Here is a 15395-nt window from a genome sequence, read left to right as displayed (position 1 = left end):
AAATACGGTGAAAAATCCCCTTTAATAGTCACCGGTTTTGACCCCTCAAGTCTGCTGACAGCACTATGAGCAGCGTAAATGCCCCTATGGTGATAATTATGCAGGTTTCTTGTCCAAGGAATTTATATTTTAATGCACTTTAGTCCCAATCACAGGGGCTCAGGAGGTGGACTATACATGTGACGTGCCCAGAAATATGGAACAGCACATGAAGGTGCCGCTTTGACGGGGACTTGTAATTAGATCTTGGCGTCTTAGACAAACCATTTTAATGCTGCACTACAACATTCAGGGTGCAAAATGATCCTCAAGTCAAAAGCGTAAGGAAAACCATAATAAATATAAAGTTGATCATTACCTTTTCCAATAATGAGTCCAGTTTTTACAGTCAGAACAAAGAAATTGAATTCTTGAAGTCCCCCAGGAGGGCCCATGTTCCAGTTTCCTTGTCCTCGTCCCCTTCCCCGTCCACCTGGGCCAGGACCACCACCATTTCCAGACTATGGTGCAAAAGGTAGAACAAAATAAACGTTGCTAGTTTGACCACAAAAATGTACGAAGTCATAACATTCTAAGAAGAATTTGGCCGTATACAATAGGTCATTAGAATCGTCAATTGTATAAAGACATCGTAGGATCAACCTCTGTTTTTGTCTAGAAACCCAGACGCTTAAATCTTTAACCCCTTACTGACATGACATACTGGTATGTCCTATGTCTGCTCCCTGATTTTCATGGGGGCTCATACACCGATCCCGCATCTTTCTCTGCACATGTCAGCTGATCTAATCAGCAATCAAGTGCTGTCAGCAATCAAGTCTTAAGGTCCAGTCACACTAAACAACTCACCAGCGATCCCAACAACGATAGGGATCGCTGGTAAGTTGCTAGGAGGTTGCTGGTGAGATGTCACACCAACGCTCCAGCGATCCCACCAGCAACCTGACCTGGCAGGGATCGCTGGAGCGTCGCTACACGAGTTGCTGGTGAGCTCACCAGCAACCAGTGACCAGCCCCCAGCGCCGCGTGGAAGATGCTGCGCTTGGTAACTAAGGTAAATATCGGGTAACCAACCCGATATTTACCTTGGTTACCAGCGCACGCAGCTACACGTGCAGAGAGCAGTGCACAATGCTTAGCGCTGGCTCCCTGCTCTCCTAGTTACAGCACACATCGTGTTAATTACCCGATGTGTGCTGCAGCTACATGTGCACAGAGCAGGGAGCAGCACACACCGCTTAGCGCTGGCTCCCTGCTCTCCTAGCTACAGCACACATCGGGTTAATTAACCCGATGTGTCCTGCAGCTACATGTGCACAGAGCAGGAGCCGGCACTGACAGTGAGAGCGGCGGAGGCTGGTAACGAAGGTAAATATCGGGTACACAAGGACAGGGCTTCTTGGTTACCCGATGTTTACCGTGGTTACCAGTGTCCGCAGAAGCCGGCTCCTGCTGCCTGCACATTTAGTTGTTGCTGTTTCGCTGTCACACACAGCGATCTGTGCTTCACAGCGGGACAGCAACAACTAAAAAATGGCCCAGGACATTCAGCAACAACCAACGACCTCACAGCAGGGGCCAGGTTGTTGCTGGATGTCATACACAGCGACATCACTAGCAACATCGCTGCTACGTCACAAAAGTTGTTCGTTAGCAGCGATGTTCCTTAGTGTGACGGGGACTTTAAGGTACCTTCACACTTTAGCGATGCAACAGCGATCCGACCAGCGATCTGACCTGGTCAGGATCGCTGCTGCATCGCTACATGGTCGCTGGTGAGCTGTCAAACAGGCAGATCTCACCAGCGACCAGTGACCAGCCCCCAGCGACGTGCAAGCGACGCTGCGCTTGCACGGAGCCGGCGTCTGAAAGCTGCGGACACTGGTAACTAAGGTAAACATCGGGTATGGTTACCCGATGTTTACATTAGTTACCAGCGCACACCGCTTAGCTTGTTTGCAGGGAGCAGGAGCCGGCACTGGCAGCGTGAGAGCTGCGGAGGCTGGTAACGAAGGAAAATATCGGGTAACCACCTTGGTTACCCGATGTTTACCTTAGTTACAGCTTACCGCAGGCTGTCAGACGCCGGCTCCTGCTCCCTGCACATTCAGGATTGTTGCTCTCTCGCTGTCACACACAGCGATGTATGCTTATCAGCGGGAGAGCAACAATAAAAAAACGAACCAGCGCTGTGTGTAACGAGCAGCGATCTCACAGCAGGGGCCAGATTGCTGCTCAGTGTCACACACAGCGAGATCGCTAATGAGGTCACAAAAACCGTGACTCAGCAGCGATCTCAGTAGCGATCTCGCTGTGTGTGAAGCGCCCCTTACAGCCACAGGTGGATAGCAGATCAGTCTGCAGCTGTTAATCAGTTAAATCCTGCTGTCACTCTGACAGTGGGATTTAATACGTGCCGCTGGGGAGCATGTCATTCCTGGTGATGAGACCGCAGGGCACTGATGGGTTGTGACGAAAAGCTGGGTGTCAGCAGGTCTTAGAAAATGGTGCAAAAAAAAAAAAGTTTTTGCTTTTGGAAGAGGAGCGAAAAACGAAAGTGCTACGAAAATGGTCATGACGTGGTTACAAAAAAATGGTTGGTTACAATTGGAATGGTTACAAAAAACAAAAAAAACACACATCTGACCTAAAGCTACCTAATTCAGGGTGGATTCACAGGTAGACAAAGTACAAACCTGTACACTGCGGAGCAGGTCTGTAATGATCTCTGCTGCATGCTGGCATCTGTCTGGGGGTCCGCTGATCTGTGCTATTCTTTCTGGAGTTGATCCATCGTCTGCAAAAGAAAATCTCCCATCAGAAGATGCAGAAGTTCTTCTGAATAACCAAACCAGTCCCCAGAAAGGTACAAACCTGGTTTAAACTGTATTCTTACACCTGCATCATTCTGAATTTTCTTGATCATTTCACCGTTTCTACCTATTACAATTCCAACAGCAAATCGTGGGATTGGGACCTGAAATAAATACATGTAATCATTGCTTAGAGAGATCTACATGCTAGAGAGAAAACTGCGATCAAGGTTAAGTTAGGATATTAAAGGCTCAAAATCAAAAGAATTACATGTAACCTGAGAACCCTACAATTTAGGAAAGAAAAATTTGAGGCTGGAAAATCTAAAAGGAGCAACGTTCCACCTATGTTAAAAAGAATCGATCACCAAGATTTCCCTGTATAATCTAAGGTTGGCACCTTTCAGTCCTCTGAAGTTGTCTACAAACCCTTAGTCCGTTTTCCCCAACATAAAAGGTGGTAATCCTGATTTGCCATCACTTTCTCTATAAACACATGGAAAGCAAACTTACATCAATCCCCTCATTGCCGCCGCCGCCGCCTCCAATTCTTGAACCGTACTCATTTCTCGCTTCTCTGAAACCTCCTTGGTCACGAATTAATTCTAATACCATATCTTTTGCTTGCTGTAAAGGAAAATAAAAAAAAAAAGATACATATTATATAGAAAATTATATATATATTATATGTATATTACACACACACACACACACACACACACACACACACACACATACATATATACATACATATATATACACATTTACACGATTGTTGTACGTATACCCTCTTTCACTTGTAAAGCGCCATGGAATAAATGGCGCTATAATAATAAATAATAATAATAATAATATTACACACACATATATATATATATATATATATATATATATACATACACACACATACATATATACATACACACACATATACACGCAAATATATTTGTATACATTAAAGATGATTTTCTTCTGTTACCTGCACTTTGTACGGATCGCCAGTAATCCTTAATGGCTTGTCTGCGCCTGTATTCTGAGGGCCATCTTGAATCATCACCATTTTAACCCCGGCACGCTCCTGTTAATTAAATGGCAAAGATAAGTAAAGTTTGAATTAAATAATCCAAATAGGAAATAAGGAAAAAACAAAAAAAAAAAAAAAAAAAACCTTCAAACCTAAAACGTCCTACCTGCAGCTGCTTGATTGTCTCGCCTCCTTTTCCAATAACCAGTCCAGCTTTACTGGCAGGAATCATGATTTCCTGAATGGTATTTCCAGGACCATCCCCGTGATGGTAAGGTGTAGGCCTTCCCTTCTCCACTATTTGATCCAGCATTCTCTTTGCTCCCCTTAAAAAAAATAAAAACGTTTCATTAAAATGTAACAAATTTGAACGAAACCTAAAAAGCCCCCGTAGAAGTTTTACTTACTGGACGGAATCTGGGGTGCCAGTCAACATACAGGACCGGTCGGGCATACCACCACTATCTGAAATGAAAGAAAACAGCAAGTTATGACTATTTCAATAGGTATTTTACACAACTTCATGTAACATGTCAAAATTCTGAAAGGCTTTGTGGAGCCCAAAACTTAGTGTCAGGGGAAGTCTTGTCATCTGCAGTGTTGACAGCTTTCCCCACCACCATTACCTCTGACCTCTCCATTCTGAATGTCACCTTTTCTCAGCTCCCTCAGAATTCTGATGCACACTGCTTTTGCAAGGAATGCTTCACATTTAATGTATCTGTTGGTGTAGAATCTGCCATAATCCCTTCATTCCCCAAAAATCTGAAATCTGCTTGCAACAATCTTCCCATTCACTTGAATAGGAAGATGTGCTTATAGTGCATATTGTGGTAAAAAAAAAAAAAAGTCATGTCAATTCTTGAACGAGTTTTACAGGTGGAAATTGCAAAAAACGTGACTTTCCAGGAGAGTAAAGAGAACGAGATTTCTCGGAGTGGTTCAAAAGGAACTTGCTGAAGAACTCCAAAAAACAGATTAAGGTCCCATGGATCTAAGAGCTGATGATCGGGGGGAACCAAGTGGGTAACCCCCTGAAGAAAGGTACGAATCTGAGCTTGAGTCGCTAGTTGTTTCTGTAAAAAAACGAAAGGGCAGAGACTTGTCCCTTGAGGGTTCTGAGGGCTAGCCCCAAATCGAGTCCTACCTGCAAAAAGGTCAGGATGTTAAAACATTAGAGAGCTAAAAAACGCACCCGACAAAAAATGAAAAAAATCAAAAGGGAATTTTGTTTACTTACCGTAAATTCCTTTTCTTCTAGCTCCTATTGGGAGACCCAGACAACTGGGTGTATAGCTACTGCCTCCGGAGGCCACACAAAGTATTACACTTTAAAAAGTGTAACCCCTCCCCTCTGCCTATACACCCTCCCGTGCATCACGGGCTCCTCAGTTTTGGTGCAAAAGCAGGAAGGAGGAAACGTATAAATTGGTCTAAGGCAAATTCAATCCGAAGGATGTTCGGAGAACTGAACCATGAACCAAAAGAACAATTCAACATGAACAACATGTGTACACAAAAGAACAACAGCCCGAAGGGAACAGGGGCGGGTGCTGGGTCTCCCAATAGGAGCTAGAAGAAAAGGAATTTACGGTAAGTAAACAAAATTCCCTTCTTTGTCGCTCCATTGGGAGACCCAGACAATTGGGACGTCCAAAAGCAGTCCCTGGGTGGGTAAAAGAATACCTCGATAAAAAGAGCCGAAAAAACGGCCCCCTCTTACAGGTGGGCAACCGCCGCCTGAAGGACTCGCCTACCTAGGCTGGCATCTGCCGAAGCATATGCATGCACCTGATAGTGTTTCGTGAAAGTGTGCAGACTCGACCAGGTAGCCGCCTGACACACCTGCTGAGCCGTCGCCTGGTGCCGCAATGCCCAGGACGCACCTACGGCTCTGGTAGAATGGGCTTTCAGCCCTGAAGGAATCGGAAGCCCAGAAGAACGGTAGGCTTCAAGAATCGGTTCCTTGATCCACCGAGCCAAGGCTGACTTGGAAGCCTGCGACCCCCTACGCTGGCCAGCGACAAGGACAAAGAGCGCATCAGAACGGCGCAGGGGCGCCGTGCGAGACACGTAGAGCCGGAGTGCTCTCACCAGATCCAACGAGTGCAAATCCTTTTCACATTGGTGAACTGGATGAGGGCAAAAAGAAGGTAAGGAGATATCCTGATTGAGATGAAAAGGGGATACCACCTTAGGAAGAAATTCCGGGACCGGACGCAGAACCACCTTATCCTGGCGAAAAACCAGGAAGGGGGCTTTGCATGACAGCGCTGCAAGCTCAGACACTCTCCGGAGTGATGTAACTGCCACTAGAAAGGCCACCTTCTGCGAAAGACGTGATAGAGAGACATCCCGCAGTGGCTCGAAAGGTGGTTTCTGAAGAGCCTTTAGCACTCTGTTAAGATCCCATGGTTCCAGCGGCCTCTTGTAAGGTGGGACTATGTGGCAAACTCCCTGCAGGAACGTGCGGACCTGCGGAAGCCTGGCTAGACGCTTTTGAAAAAACACGGAAAGCGCCGATACTTGTCCCTTGAGAGAGCCGAGAGACAAACCCTTGTCCATTCCGGATTGCAGGAATGAAAGAAAAGTGGGCAAGGCAAACGGCCAGGGAGTAAAACCCTGATCAGAGCACCAGGATAAGAAGATCCTCCAAGTCCTGTGATAGATCTTGGCGGACGTTGGTTTCCTGGCCTGTCTCATAGTGGCGATGACATCTTGAGATAACCCTGAGGACGCTAGGAGCCAGGACTCAATGGCCACACAGTCAGGTTGAGGGCCGCAGAATTCAGATGGAAAAATGGCCCTAGAGACCGCAAGTCTGGTCGGTCTGGGAGTGCCCACGGTTGACCCACCGTGAGGTGCCACAGATCCGGGTACCACGACCTCCTCGGCCAGTCTGGAGCGACGAGGATGGCGCGGCGGCAGTCGGACCTGATCTTGCGTAACACTCTGGGCAGCAGTGCCAGAGGAGGAAATACATAAGGCAGTCGAAACTGCGACCAATCCTGAACTAATGCGTCCGCCGCCAGAGCTCTGTGATCTTGAGACCGTGCCATGAATGCCGGGACTTTGTTGTTGTGCCGTGACGCCATGAGGTCGACGTCCGGCGCTCCCCAGCGGCGACAGATCTCTTAAAACACGTCCGGGTGAAGAGACCATTCCCCTGCGTCCATGCCCTGGCGACTGAGAAAGTCTGCTTCCCAGTTTTCTACGCCCGGGATGTGAACTGCGGAGATGGTGGAGGCTGTGGCCTCCGCCCACAGCAGAATCCGCCGAACTTCTTGGAAGGCTTGACGACTGCGTGTGCCGCCCTGGTGGTTGATGTACGCGACCGCCGTGGCGTTGTCCGACTGTATGCGGATCTGCCTGCCCTCCAGCCACCGATGGAACGCCTTTAGGGCTAGATACACTGCCCTTATCTCCAGAACATTGATCTGAAGGGAGGACTCTGTCGGAGTCCAGGTTCCCTGAGCCCTGTGGTGGAGAAAAACCGCTCCCCACCCTGACAGACTCGCGTCCGTCGTGACCACAGCCCAGGATGGGGGCAGGAAGGATTTTCCCCTCGACAAAGAAGTGGGAAGAAGCCACCACTGAAGAGAGGTTTTGGTTGCCAGTGAAAGAGATACGTTCCTGTCTAGGGACGTCGACCTCCTGTCCCATTTGCGGAGAATGTCCCATTGAAGTGGACGCAGATGAAACTGCGCAAAGGGAACTGCCTCCATTGCTGCCACCATCTTCCCTAGGAAGTGCATGAGGCGCCGCAAGGGGTGTGACTGGGCCCGAAGAGGAGAGTGCACCCCTGTCTGTAGCGAACGCTGTTTGTCCAGCGGAAGCTTGACTATCGCTGAGAGAGTATGAAACTCCATCCCGAGGTAAGTCAGTGATTGGGTCGGTGTCAATTTTGACTTTGGGAAATTGATGATCCACCCGAACCTCTGGAGAGTCTCCAGAGCAACGGTCAGGCTGTGTTGGCATGCCGCCCGGGAGGGAGCCTTGACTAGGAGATCGTCTAAGTAAGGGATCACCGAGTTGCCCTGAGAGTGTAGGACCGCCACCACGGATGCCATGACGTTGGTGAAGACCCGTGGGGCTGTCGCCAGGCCGAAAGGCAGTGCCACAAACTGAAGGTGTTCGTCCCAGATGGCGAAACGCAGGAAGCGTTGATGCTCCGGTGCAATCGGCACATGGAGATAAGCATCCCTGATGTCGATTGATGCTAGGAAGTCTCCTTGGGACATCGAAGCGATGACAGAGCGGAGAGATTCCATCCGAAACCGTCTGGTTTCACGTGTCTGTTGAGCAGTTTGAGGTCCAGAACGGGACGGAATGATCCGTCCTTTTTTGGCACCACGAACAAGTTGGAGTAAAAACCGTGACCACGTTCTTGAAGGGGAACGGGGATCACAACTCCTTCTGTCTTCAGAGTGTTCACCGCCTGAAAAAGTGCATCGGCTCGCTCGGGGGGCGGGGATGTTCTGAAGAAACGAGACGGAGGACGAGAGCTGAGCTCTATCCTGTAACCGTAAGACATAATGTCTCTCACCCATCGGTCTTGGACATGTGGCCACCAGGCGTCGCAAAAGCGGGAGAGCCTGCCACCGACCGAGGATGCGGTTTGGGGAGGCCGAAAGTCATGAGGAGGCCGCCTTGGAGACGGTGCATCCGGCGGTCTTTGGAGGACGTGACTTAGACCGCCATGCATCAGAGTTCCTCTGGCCCTTCTGTGGCCTGTTGGACGTGGATGATTGGGACCTGGCTGAGGGCCGAAAGGACCGAAACCTCGATTGAATTTTTCGTTGCTGAGGTCTGTTTGGTTTGGACTGGGGTAAGGACGAGTCCTTTCCCTTGGATTGCTTAATAATTTCATCCAATCGCTCGCCAAACAAACGGTCGCCAGAAAATGGCAAACCGGTTAAGAACTTCTTGGAAGTAGAGTCTGCCTTCCATTCGCGTAGCCACATGGCCCTGCGGACTGCCACCGAATTGGCGGACGCTACCGCTGTACGGCTCGCAGAGTCCAGGACTGCATTCATGGCGTAGGATGAAAATACCGACGCCTGAGAAGTCAAAGACGCAACTTGCGGAGCAGAGGTACGTGTGACCGCATTAATCTCAGACAGAGAAGCTGAGATAGCTTGGAGTGCCCACACTGCTGCAAAGGCTGGGGCAAAAGACGCGCCTGTGGCTTCATAGATGGATTTCATCAGGAGTTCTATCTGCCTGTCAGTGGCATCCTTGAGCGATGAACCATCTGCCACTGATACTACGGATCTAGCCGCCAGTCTAGAGACTGGAGGATCCACCTTGGGATATTGAGCCCAACCCTTAACTACGTCAGCGGGGAAGGGGTAACGTGTGTCATTAAGACGCTTAGAAAAGCGCTTGTCCGGAAATGCTCTGTGCTTCTGGACAGCATCTCTGAAGTTAGAGTGATCGAAAAACACACTCCGTGTACGTTTGGGAAACCTGAACTGGTGTTTCTCCTGCTGAGAAGCCGACTCCTCTACAGGTGGAGGCGGGGGAGATAGATCTAACGCCTGGTTGATGGACGCTATAAGGTCATTTACTATGGCGTCCCCTTCCGGTGTATCAAGATTGAGAGCAACGTCAGGGTCAGAGCCCTGAGCTGCGACCTCCGCTTCATCCTCCAGAGAGTCCTCAAGTTGAGACCCCGAACAGTGTGATGAAGTCGGGGGAAGGTTCCCAGCGAGCCCGCTTAGCCGGTCTGGGACTGCGGTCCGTGTCGGAGTCCTCCCCGTGAGACCTAGGTGTCACCCCAGGAGCACGCTGCTGCGCAGACCGAGAGGGGCCTGGGGGCGATGAACTCACAGTGCCCGAGGCCTGTGTAATGACCGGTCTGGACTGCAAGGCTTCTAGTATCTTAGCAGACCATCTGTCCATAGACTGAGCCATGGATTGTGAAAGCGACTGAGAGAGTTTCTCAGCTAAAACTGCAAACTCTGTCCCTGCCACCTGGACAGTGGGCAGGGGGTTCTACCTGAGCCGAGGGTCCCACCAGTGCCCGAGGCTCCGGCTGAGCGAGTGCAACAGGGGCCGAGCATTGCTCACAGTGAGGGTAGGTGGAACCTGCAGGTAACATAGCCGCACAAGAGGTACAGGTTGCAAAATAACCCTGTGTCTTGGCACCCTTGCTCTTTGCGGACGACATGCTGTTGTTTCCACGGAGAGTGATCACTGAGGGTATATAGCCAAAAGCAAAACAGTGCGGCCGAACAGAGAAAATGTATACAAATATATATATATATATATATTATATACACACACACACACACTTCGGCACCCCAGGGGGACCAGCACAGAGCTGCAGAGCTTGTTCTGAAATCCTCCACCGGCAGAAGTGATTGTAAAGAAGGGAATTTTGTTTACTTACCGTAAATTCCTTTTCTTCTAGCTCCAATTGGGAGACCCAAACAATTGGGTGTATAGCTATGCCTCCGGAGGCCACACAAAGTATTACACTAAAAGTGTAAAGCCCCTCCCCTTCAGCCTATACACCCCCCGTGCTGCTACGGGCTCATCAGTTTTGGTGCAAAAGCCAGAAGGAGGAAAAAATTATAAACTGGTTTAAAGTAAATTCAATCCGAAGGAATATCGGAGAACTGAAACCATTTAACATGAACAACATGTGTATACAAAAACAGGGGCGGGTGCTGGGTCTCCCAATTGGAGCTAGAAGAAAAGGAATTTACGGTAAGTAAACAAAATTCCCTTCTTCTTTGTCGCTCCTTATTGGGAGACCCAGACAATTGGTACGTCCAAAAGCAGTCCCTGGGTGGGTAAATAATACCTCATAATAGAGCCGTAACGGCTCCGTCCTACAGGTGGGCAACTGCCGCCTGAAGAACTCGCCTACCTAGGCTGGCATCTGCCGAAGCATAGGTATGCACCTGATAGTGTTTCGTGAAAGTGTGCAGGCTCGACCAGGTAGCTGCCTGACACACGTGCTGAGCCGTAGCCTGGTGTCGCAAGGCCCAGGACGCTCCCACGGCCCTGGTAGAATGGGCCTTCAGTCCTGAGGGAACCGGAAGTCCCGAGGAACGGTAAGCTTCGAGAATTGGTTCCTTGATCCACCGAGCCAGGGTTGATTTGGAAGCTTGTGTCCCTTTACGCTGGCCAGCGACAAGGACAAAGAGTGCATCCGAGCGGCGCAGGGGCGCCGTACGAGAAATGTAGAGTCTGAGTGCTCTCACCAGATCTAACAAGTGCAAATCCTTTTCACATTGGTGAACTGGATGAGGACAAAACGAGGGTAAGGAGATGTCCTGATTGAGATGAAAAGTGGGCAAGGCAAAAGGCCAGGGAGAAAACGCCTGAGCAGAGCACCACGACAGGAATATTTTCCACGTCCTGTGGTAGATCTTGGCGGACGTTGGTTTCCTAGCCTGTCTCATAGTGGCAATGACCTCTTGAGATAATCCTGAAGACGCTAGGATCCAGGACTCAATGGCCACAGTCAGGTTGAGGGCCGCAAAATTCAGATGGAAAAACGGCCCTTGAGACAGCAAATCTGGTCGGTCTGGCAGTGCCCACGGTTGGCCGACCGTGAGATGCCACAGATCCGGGTACCACAACCTCCTCGGTCAGTCTGGAGCGACGAGGATGGCGCGGCGGCAGTCGGCCCTGATCTTGCGTAACACTCTGGGCAACAGTGCCAGAGGAGGAAACACATAAGGGAGCTGAAACTGCGACCAATCCTGAACTAAGGCGTCTGCCGCCAGAGCTCTGTGATCTTGAGATCGAGCCATGAATGTTGGGACCTTGTTGTTGTGCCGTGACGCCATTAGGTCGACGTCCGGCATCCCCCAGCGGCAACAGATCTCCTGAAACACGTCCGGGTGAAGGGACCATTCCCCTGCGTCCATGCCCTGGCGACTGAGAAAGTCTGCTTCCCAGTTTTCTACGCCCGGGATGTGAACTGCGGATATGGTGGATGCTGTGGCTTCCACCCACAGCAGAATCCGCCGGACTTCCTGGAAGGCTTGCCGACTGCGTGTCCCACCTTGGTGGTTGATGTAAGCCACCGCTGTGGAGTTGTCCGACTGAATTCGGATCTGCTTGCCTTCCAGCCACTGCTGGAACGCTTTTAGGGCAAGATACACTGCCCTGATCTCCAGAACATTGATCTGAAGTGAGGACTCTTGCTGAGTCCACGTACCCTGAGCCCTGTGGTGGAGAAAAACTGCTCCCCACCCTGACAGGCTCGCGTCCGTCGTGACCACCGCCCAGGATGGGGGTAGGAAGGATTTCCCCTTCGATAATGAGGTGGGAAGAAGCCACCACCGAAGGGAAGCTTTGGTTGCTTGAGAGAGGGAGACGTTCCTGTCTAGGGACGTCGGCATCCTGTCCCACTTGCGTAGGATGTCCCATTGAAGAGGACGCAGGTGAAACTGCGCGAAAGGGACTGCTTCCATTGCTGCCACCATCTTCCCCAGGAAGTGCATGAGGCGCCTCAAGGGGTGTGACCGACCTTGAAGGAGAGATTGTACCCCTGTCTGTAGTGAACGCTGTTTGTCCAGCGGAAGCTTCACTATCGCTGGAAGAGTATGAAACTCCATGCCAAGATATGTCAGCGATTGGACCGGTGTCAGATTTGACTTTGGAAAATTGATGATCCACCCGAAACTCTGGAGAGTCTCCAGAGTAACGTTGAGGCTGTGTTGGCATGCCTCTTGAGAGGGTGCCTTGACCAGCAGATCGTCTAAGTAAGGTAACACTGAGTGACCCTGAGAGTGGAGGACCGCAACTACTGTAGCCATGACCTTGGTGAAAACCCTTGGGGCTGTCGCCAGGCCGAACGGCAGTGCCGCGAACTGAAGGTGTTCGTCTCCTATGGCGAAGTGCAAGAAGCGCTGATGCTCTGCAGCAATTGGTACGTGGAGATAAGCATCCTTGATATCGATCGATGCTAGGAAATCTCCTTGGGACATTGAGGCGATGACGGAGTGGAGGGATTCCATCCGGAACCGCCTGGTCCTTACGTGTTTGTTGAGCAGTTTTAGGTCCAAAACAGGACGGAAGGACCCGTCCTTCTTTGGAACCACAAACAGGTTGGAGTAGAAACCGTGACCCTGTTGCTGAAGAGGAACCGGGACCACCACTCCTTCTGCCTTCAGAATGCCCACCGCCTGCAGAAGAGCCTCGGCTCGCTCGGGAGGCGGAGATGTTCTGAAGAATCGAGTCGGAGGACGAGAGCTGAACTCTATCCTGTAACCGTGAGACAAAATGTCTCTCACCCAACGGTCTTTTACTTGTGGCAGCCAGGTGTCGCAAAAGCGGGAGAGCCTGCCACCGACCGAGGATGCGGTGTGAGGAGGCCGTAAGTCATGAGGAAGCCGTCTTGGTAGCGGCACCTCCGGCGGTCTTTTTAGGGCGTGATTTAGACCGCCATGCGTCGGAGTTCCTCTGATCCTTCTGAGGCCTTTTGGACGAGGAGAATTGGGACCTGCCCGCACCCCGAAAGGACCGAAACCTCGACTGTCCCCTCCTCTGTTGGGGTGTTTTTGGTTTGGCCTGGGGTAAGGATGTTTCCTTTCCCTTGGATTGTTTGATGATTTCATCCAATCTCTCACCAAACAAACGGTCGCCAGAAAATGGCAATCCAGTTAAGCACTTTTTGGAAGCCGAATCTGCCTTCCATTCCCGCAGCCATAAGGCCCTGCGTATTGCCACCGAATTGGCGGCTGCAACCGCCGTACGGGTCGCAGAGTCCAGGACAGCATTAATAGCGTAGGACGCAAATGCCGACGTTTGAGAGGTTATGGACGCCACCTGCGGCGCAGACGTACGTGTGAGTGCGTCAATTTGCGCCTGACCAGCTGAGATAGCTTGGAGTGCCCATACGGCTGCGAATGCTGGAGCAAAAGACGCGCCGATAGCTTCAGATGGATTTCAACCAGAGCTCCATCTGTCTGTCAGTGGCATCCTTGAGTGAAGCTCCATCTTCCACTGCAACTATGGATCTAGCCGCCAGTCTGGAGATTGGAGGATCCACCTTGGGACACTGAGTCCAGCCCTTGACCACGTCAGGGGGGAAAGGGTAACGTGTATCCTTAAGGCGCTTGGAAAAACGCTTATCTGGACAAGCCCGGTGTTTCTGGACTGCCTCTCTGAAGTCAGAGTGGTCCAGAAACATACTCTTTGTACGCTTGGGAAACCTGAAACGGAATTTCTCCTGCTGTGAAGCTGACTCTGGAGGAGCTGAGGGAGAAATATCCAACATTTCATTGATGGACGCAATAAGATCATTCACTATGGCGTCCCCATCAGGAGTATCAAGGTTGAGAGCGGTTTCAGGATCAGAATCCTGATCAGCTACCTCCGCTTCATCATACAGAGAGTCCTCTCGCTGAGACCCTGAACATTGTGATGATGTCGAGGGGATTTCATAGCGAGCTCGCTTAGTCGGTCTAGGGCTGCGGTCCGTGTCAGAGACCTCACCCTGGGATCCATGAGACACCCCGGGAAGACATTGCTGTTCCAACTGAGGGGGACCAGGGGACAATGATTCCACAGTGCCCCTGGCTTGAGATGCCGGCCTGGACTGCAAGGCTTCTAATATCTTAGCCATAGTCTCAGAAAGTCTGTCAGTAAAAACTGCAAACTCCGTCCCTGTCACCTGGATAGTGTTAACAGGTGGTTCTCCCTGGGCCACCCTTAGCAGAGGCTCCGGCTGGGTAAGTGCCACAGGGGCCGAGCATTGCACACAATGAGGGTCAGTGTAACCTGCCGGCAGTATAGCCGTACATGCTGCACAAGCAGCATAGTAAGTCTGTGCTTTGGCACCCTTACTATTTGTGGACGACATGCTGTTGTCTCCTCTGAGCAATACAGGAGGGTATATAGCCACAAATCAACAGTGCACCATACAGTGTAAAGTATAGACTATAATCATATAAACTATAAGTACACTTCTGCACTAGTGGGGCCAGCACCACAGGTGCTGCTTACTGCCTGCGCAAAGCGGTTGTGTGGGCACCAGAATTCCTGCCTGGGTCTCTTTGAGCTTGTCTCTCCTCTCCAGCGTTAGCAAAGCTGAGAGGAATGGCTGCCAGCGTCCTGAGGAGAGGAGGGAGCCGTGGGCGTGACCCAGAAAAGTGCGGGAACTGGTGCCCCACTGTGCAGAGTGAGGGGGGTGGAGTATGCAAAGCATGCTCCAGCCCTCAGTGCTGCCGTGCTGTACAGCGTCCCGCCCTTCCCCTGACTGGCAGGGCTGGGGGCGGGAAGAAAAAGAGACTAGGTCGCAGAAGCCGGGGACTCGAGTTATAAGCGCGGCCGCCGTATAAGCGCGGTCGGCGCGGAAGTCCCCGGCGCACTAACAGTCCCAGCCGCGCCGCAGTGATAACCATGGCAGCGGCGGTCAGCGCGGCAGTCCCCCTACACGAACACACTCAGCGACGCTGCAGTGTGTAATGGCACAAACTCAGCCAGCGCTGCGGTCCCCGGTGCACTAGCACACCCAGCAATGCTGGAGTGTTGCTGTGCGCGGTCCCTACGGGGACACAGAGTACCTCCAAGTAGCAGGGCCATGTCCCTGA

The 15395-nt window shown here is 51.0% G+C and overlaps 1 protein-coding gene across 5 annotated transcripts in view; it reads right to left on the bottom strand.

Moving 5' to 3' along the window:
• FUBP1 (far upstream element binding protein 1) overlaps positions 1–15395 on the bottom strand; it is a 127536-nt gene that overhangs the window by 69928 nt on the left and 42213 nt on the right. For 4 of the 5 annotated variants that reach the window (XM_075320260.1, XM_075320263.1, XM_075320261.1 and 1 more), the window contains exons 7-13: positions 4245–4303; positions 4004–4163; positions 3793–3891; positions 3327–3440; positions 2875–2977; positions 2697–2797; positions 359–500 (exon numbers count right to left, since the gene is read on the bottom strand). In XM_075320260.1, coding sequence (XP_075176375.1) covers positions 359–500; positions 2697–2797; positions 2875–2977; positions 3327–3440; positions 3793–3891; positions 4004–4163; positions 4245–4303 — 778 coding nt within the window. The remainder of the gene's footprint in view (positions 1–358; positions 501–2696; positions 2798–2874; positions 2978–3326; positions 3441–3792; positions 3892–4003; positions 4164–4244; positions 4304–15395) is intronic. The other variant, XM_075320262.1, reaches the window with a different exon arrangement.

The sequence above is a fragment of the Anomaloglossus baeobatrachus genome, chromosome 8 (assembly GCF_048569485.1).
Source record: "Anomaloglossus baeobatrachus isolate aAnoBae1 chromosome 8, aAnoBae1.hap1, whole genome shotgun sequence".
In the NCBI taxonomy this organism is placed as follows: domain Eukaryota; kingdom Metazoa; phylum Chordata; class Amphibia; order Anura; family Aromobatidae; genus Anomaloglossus; species Anomaloglossus baeobatrachus.
Note: the sequence above shows the minus strand (reverse complement) of the source record. Positions and strands in the feature narration are given on the sequence as shown.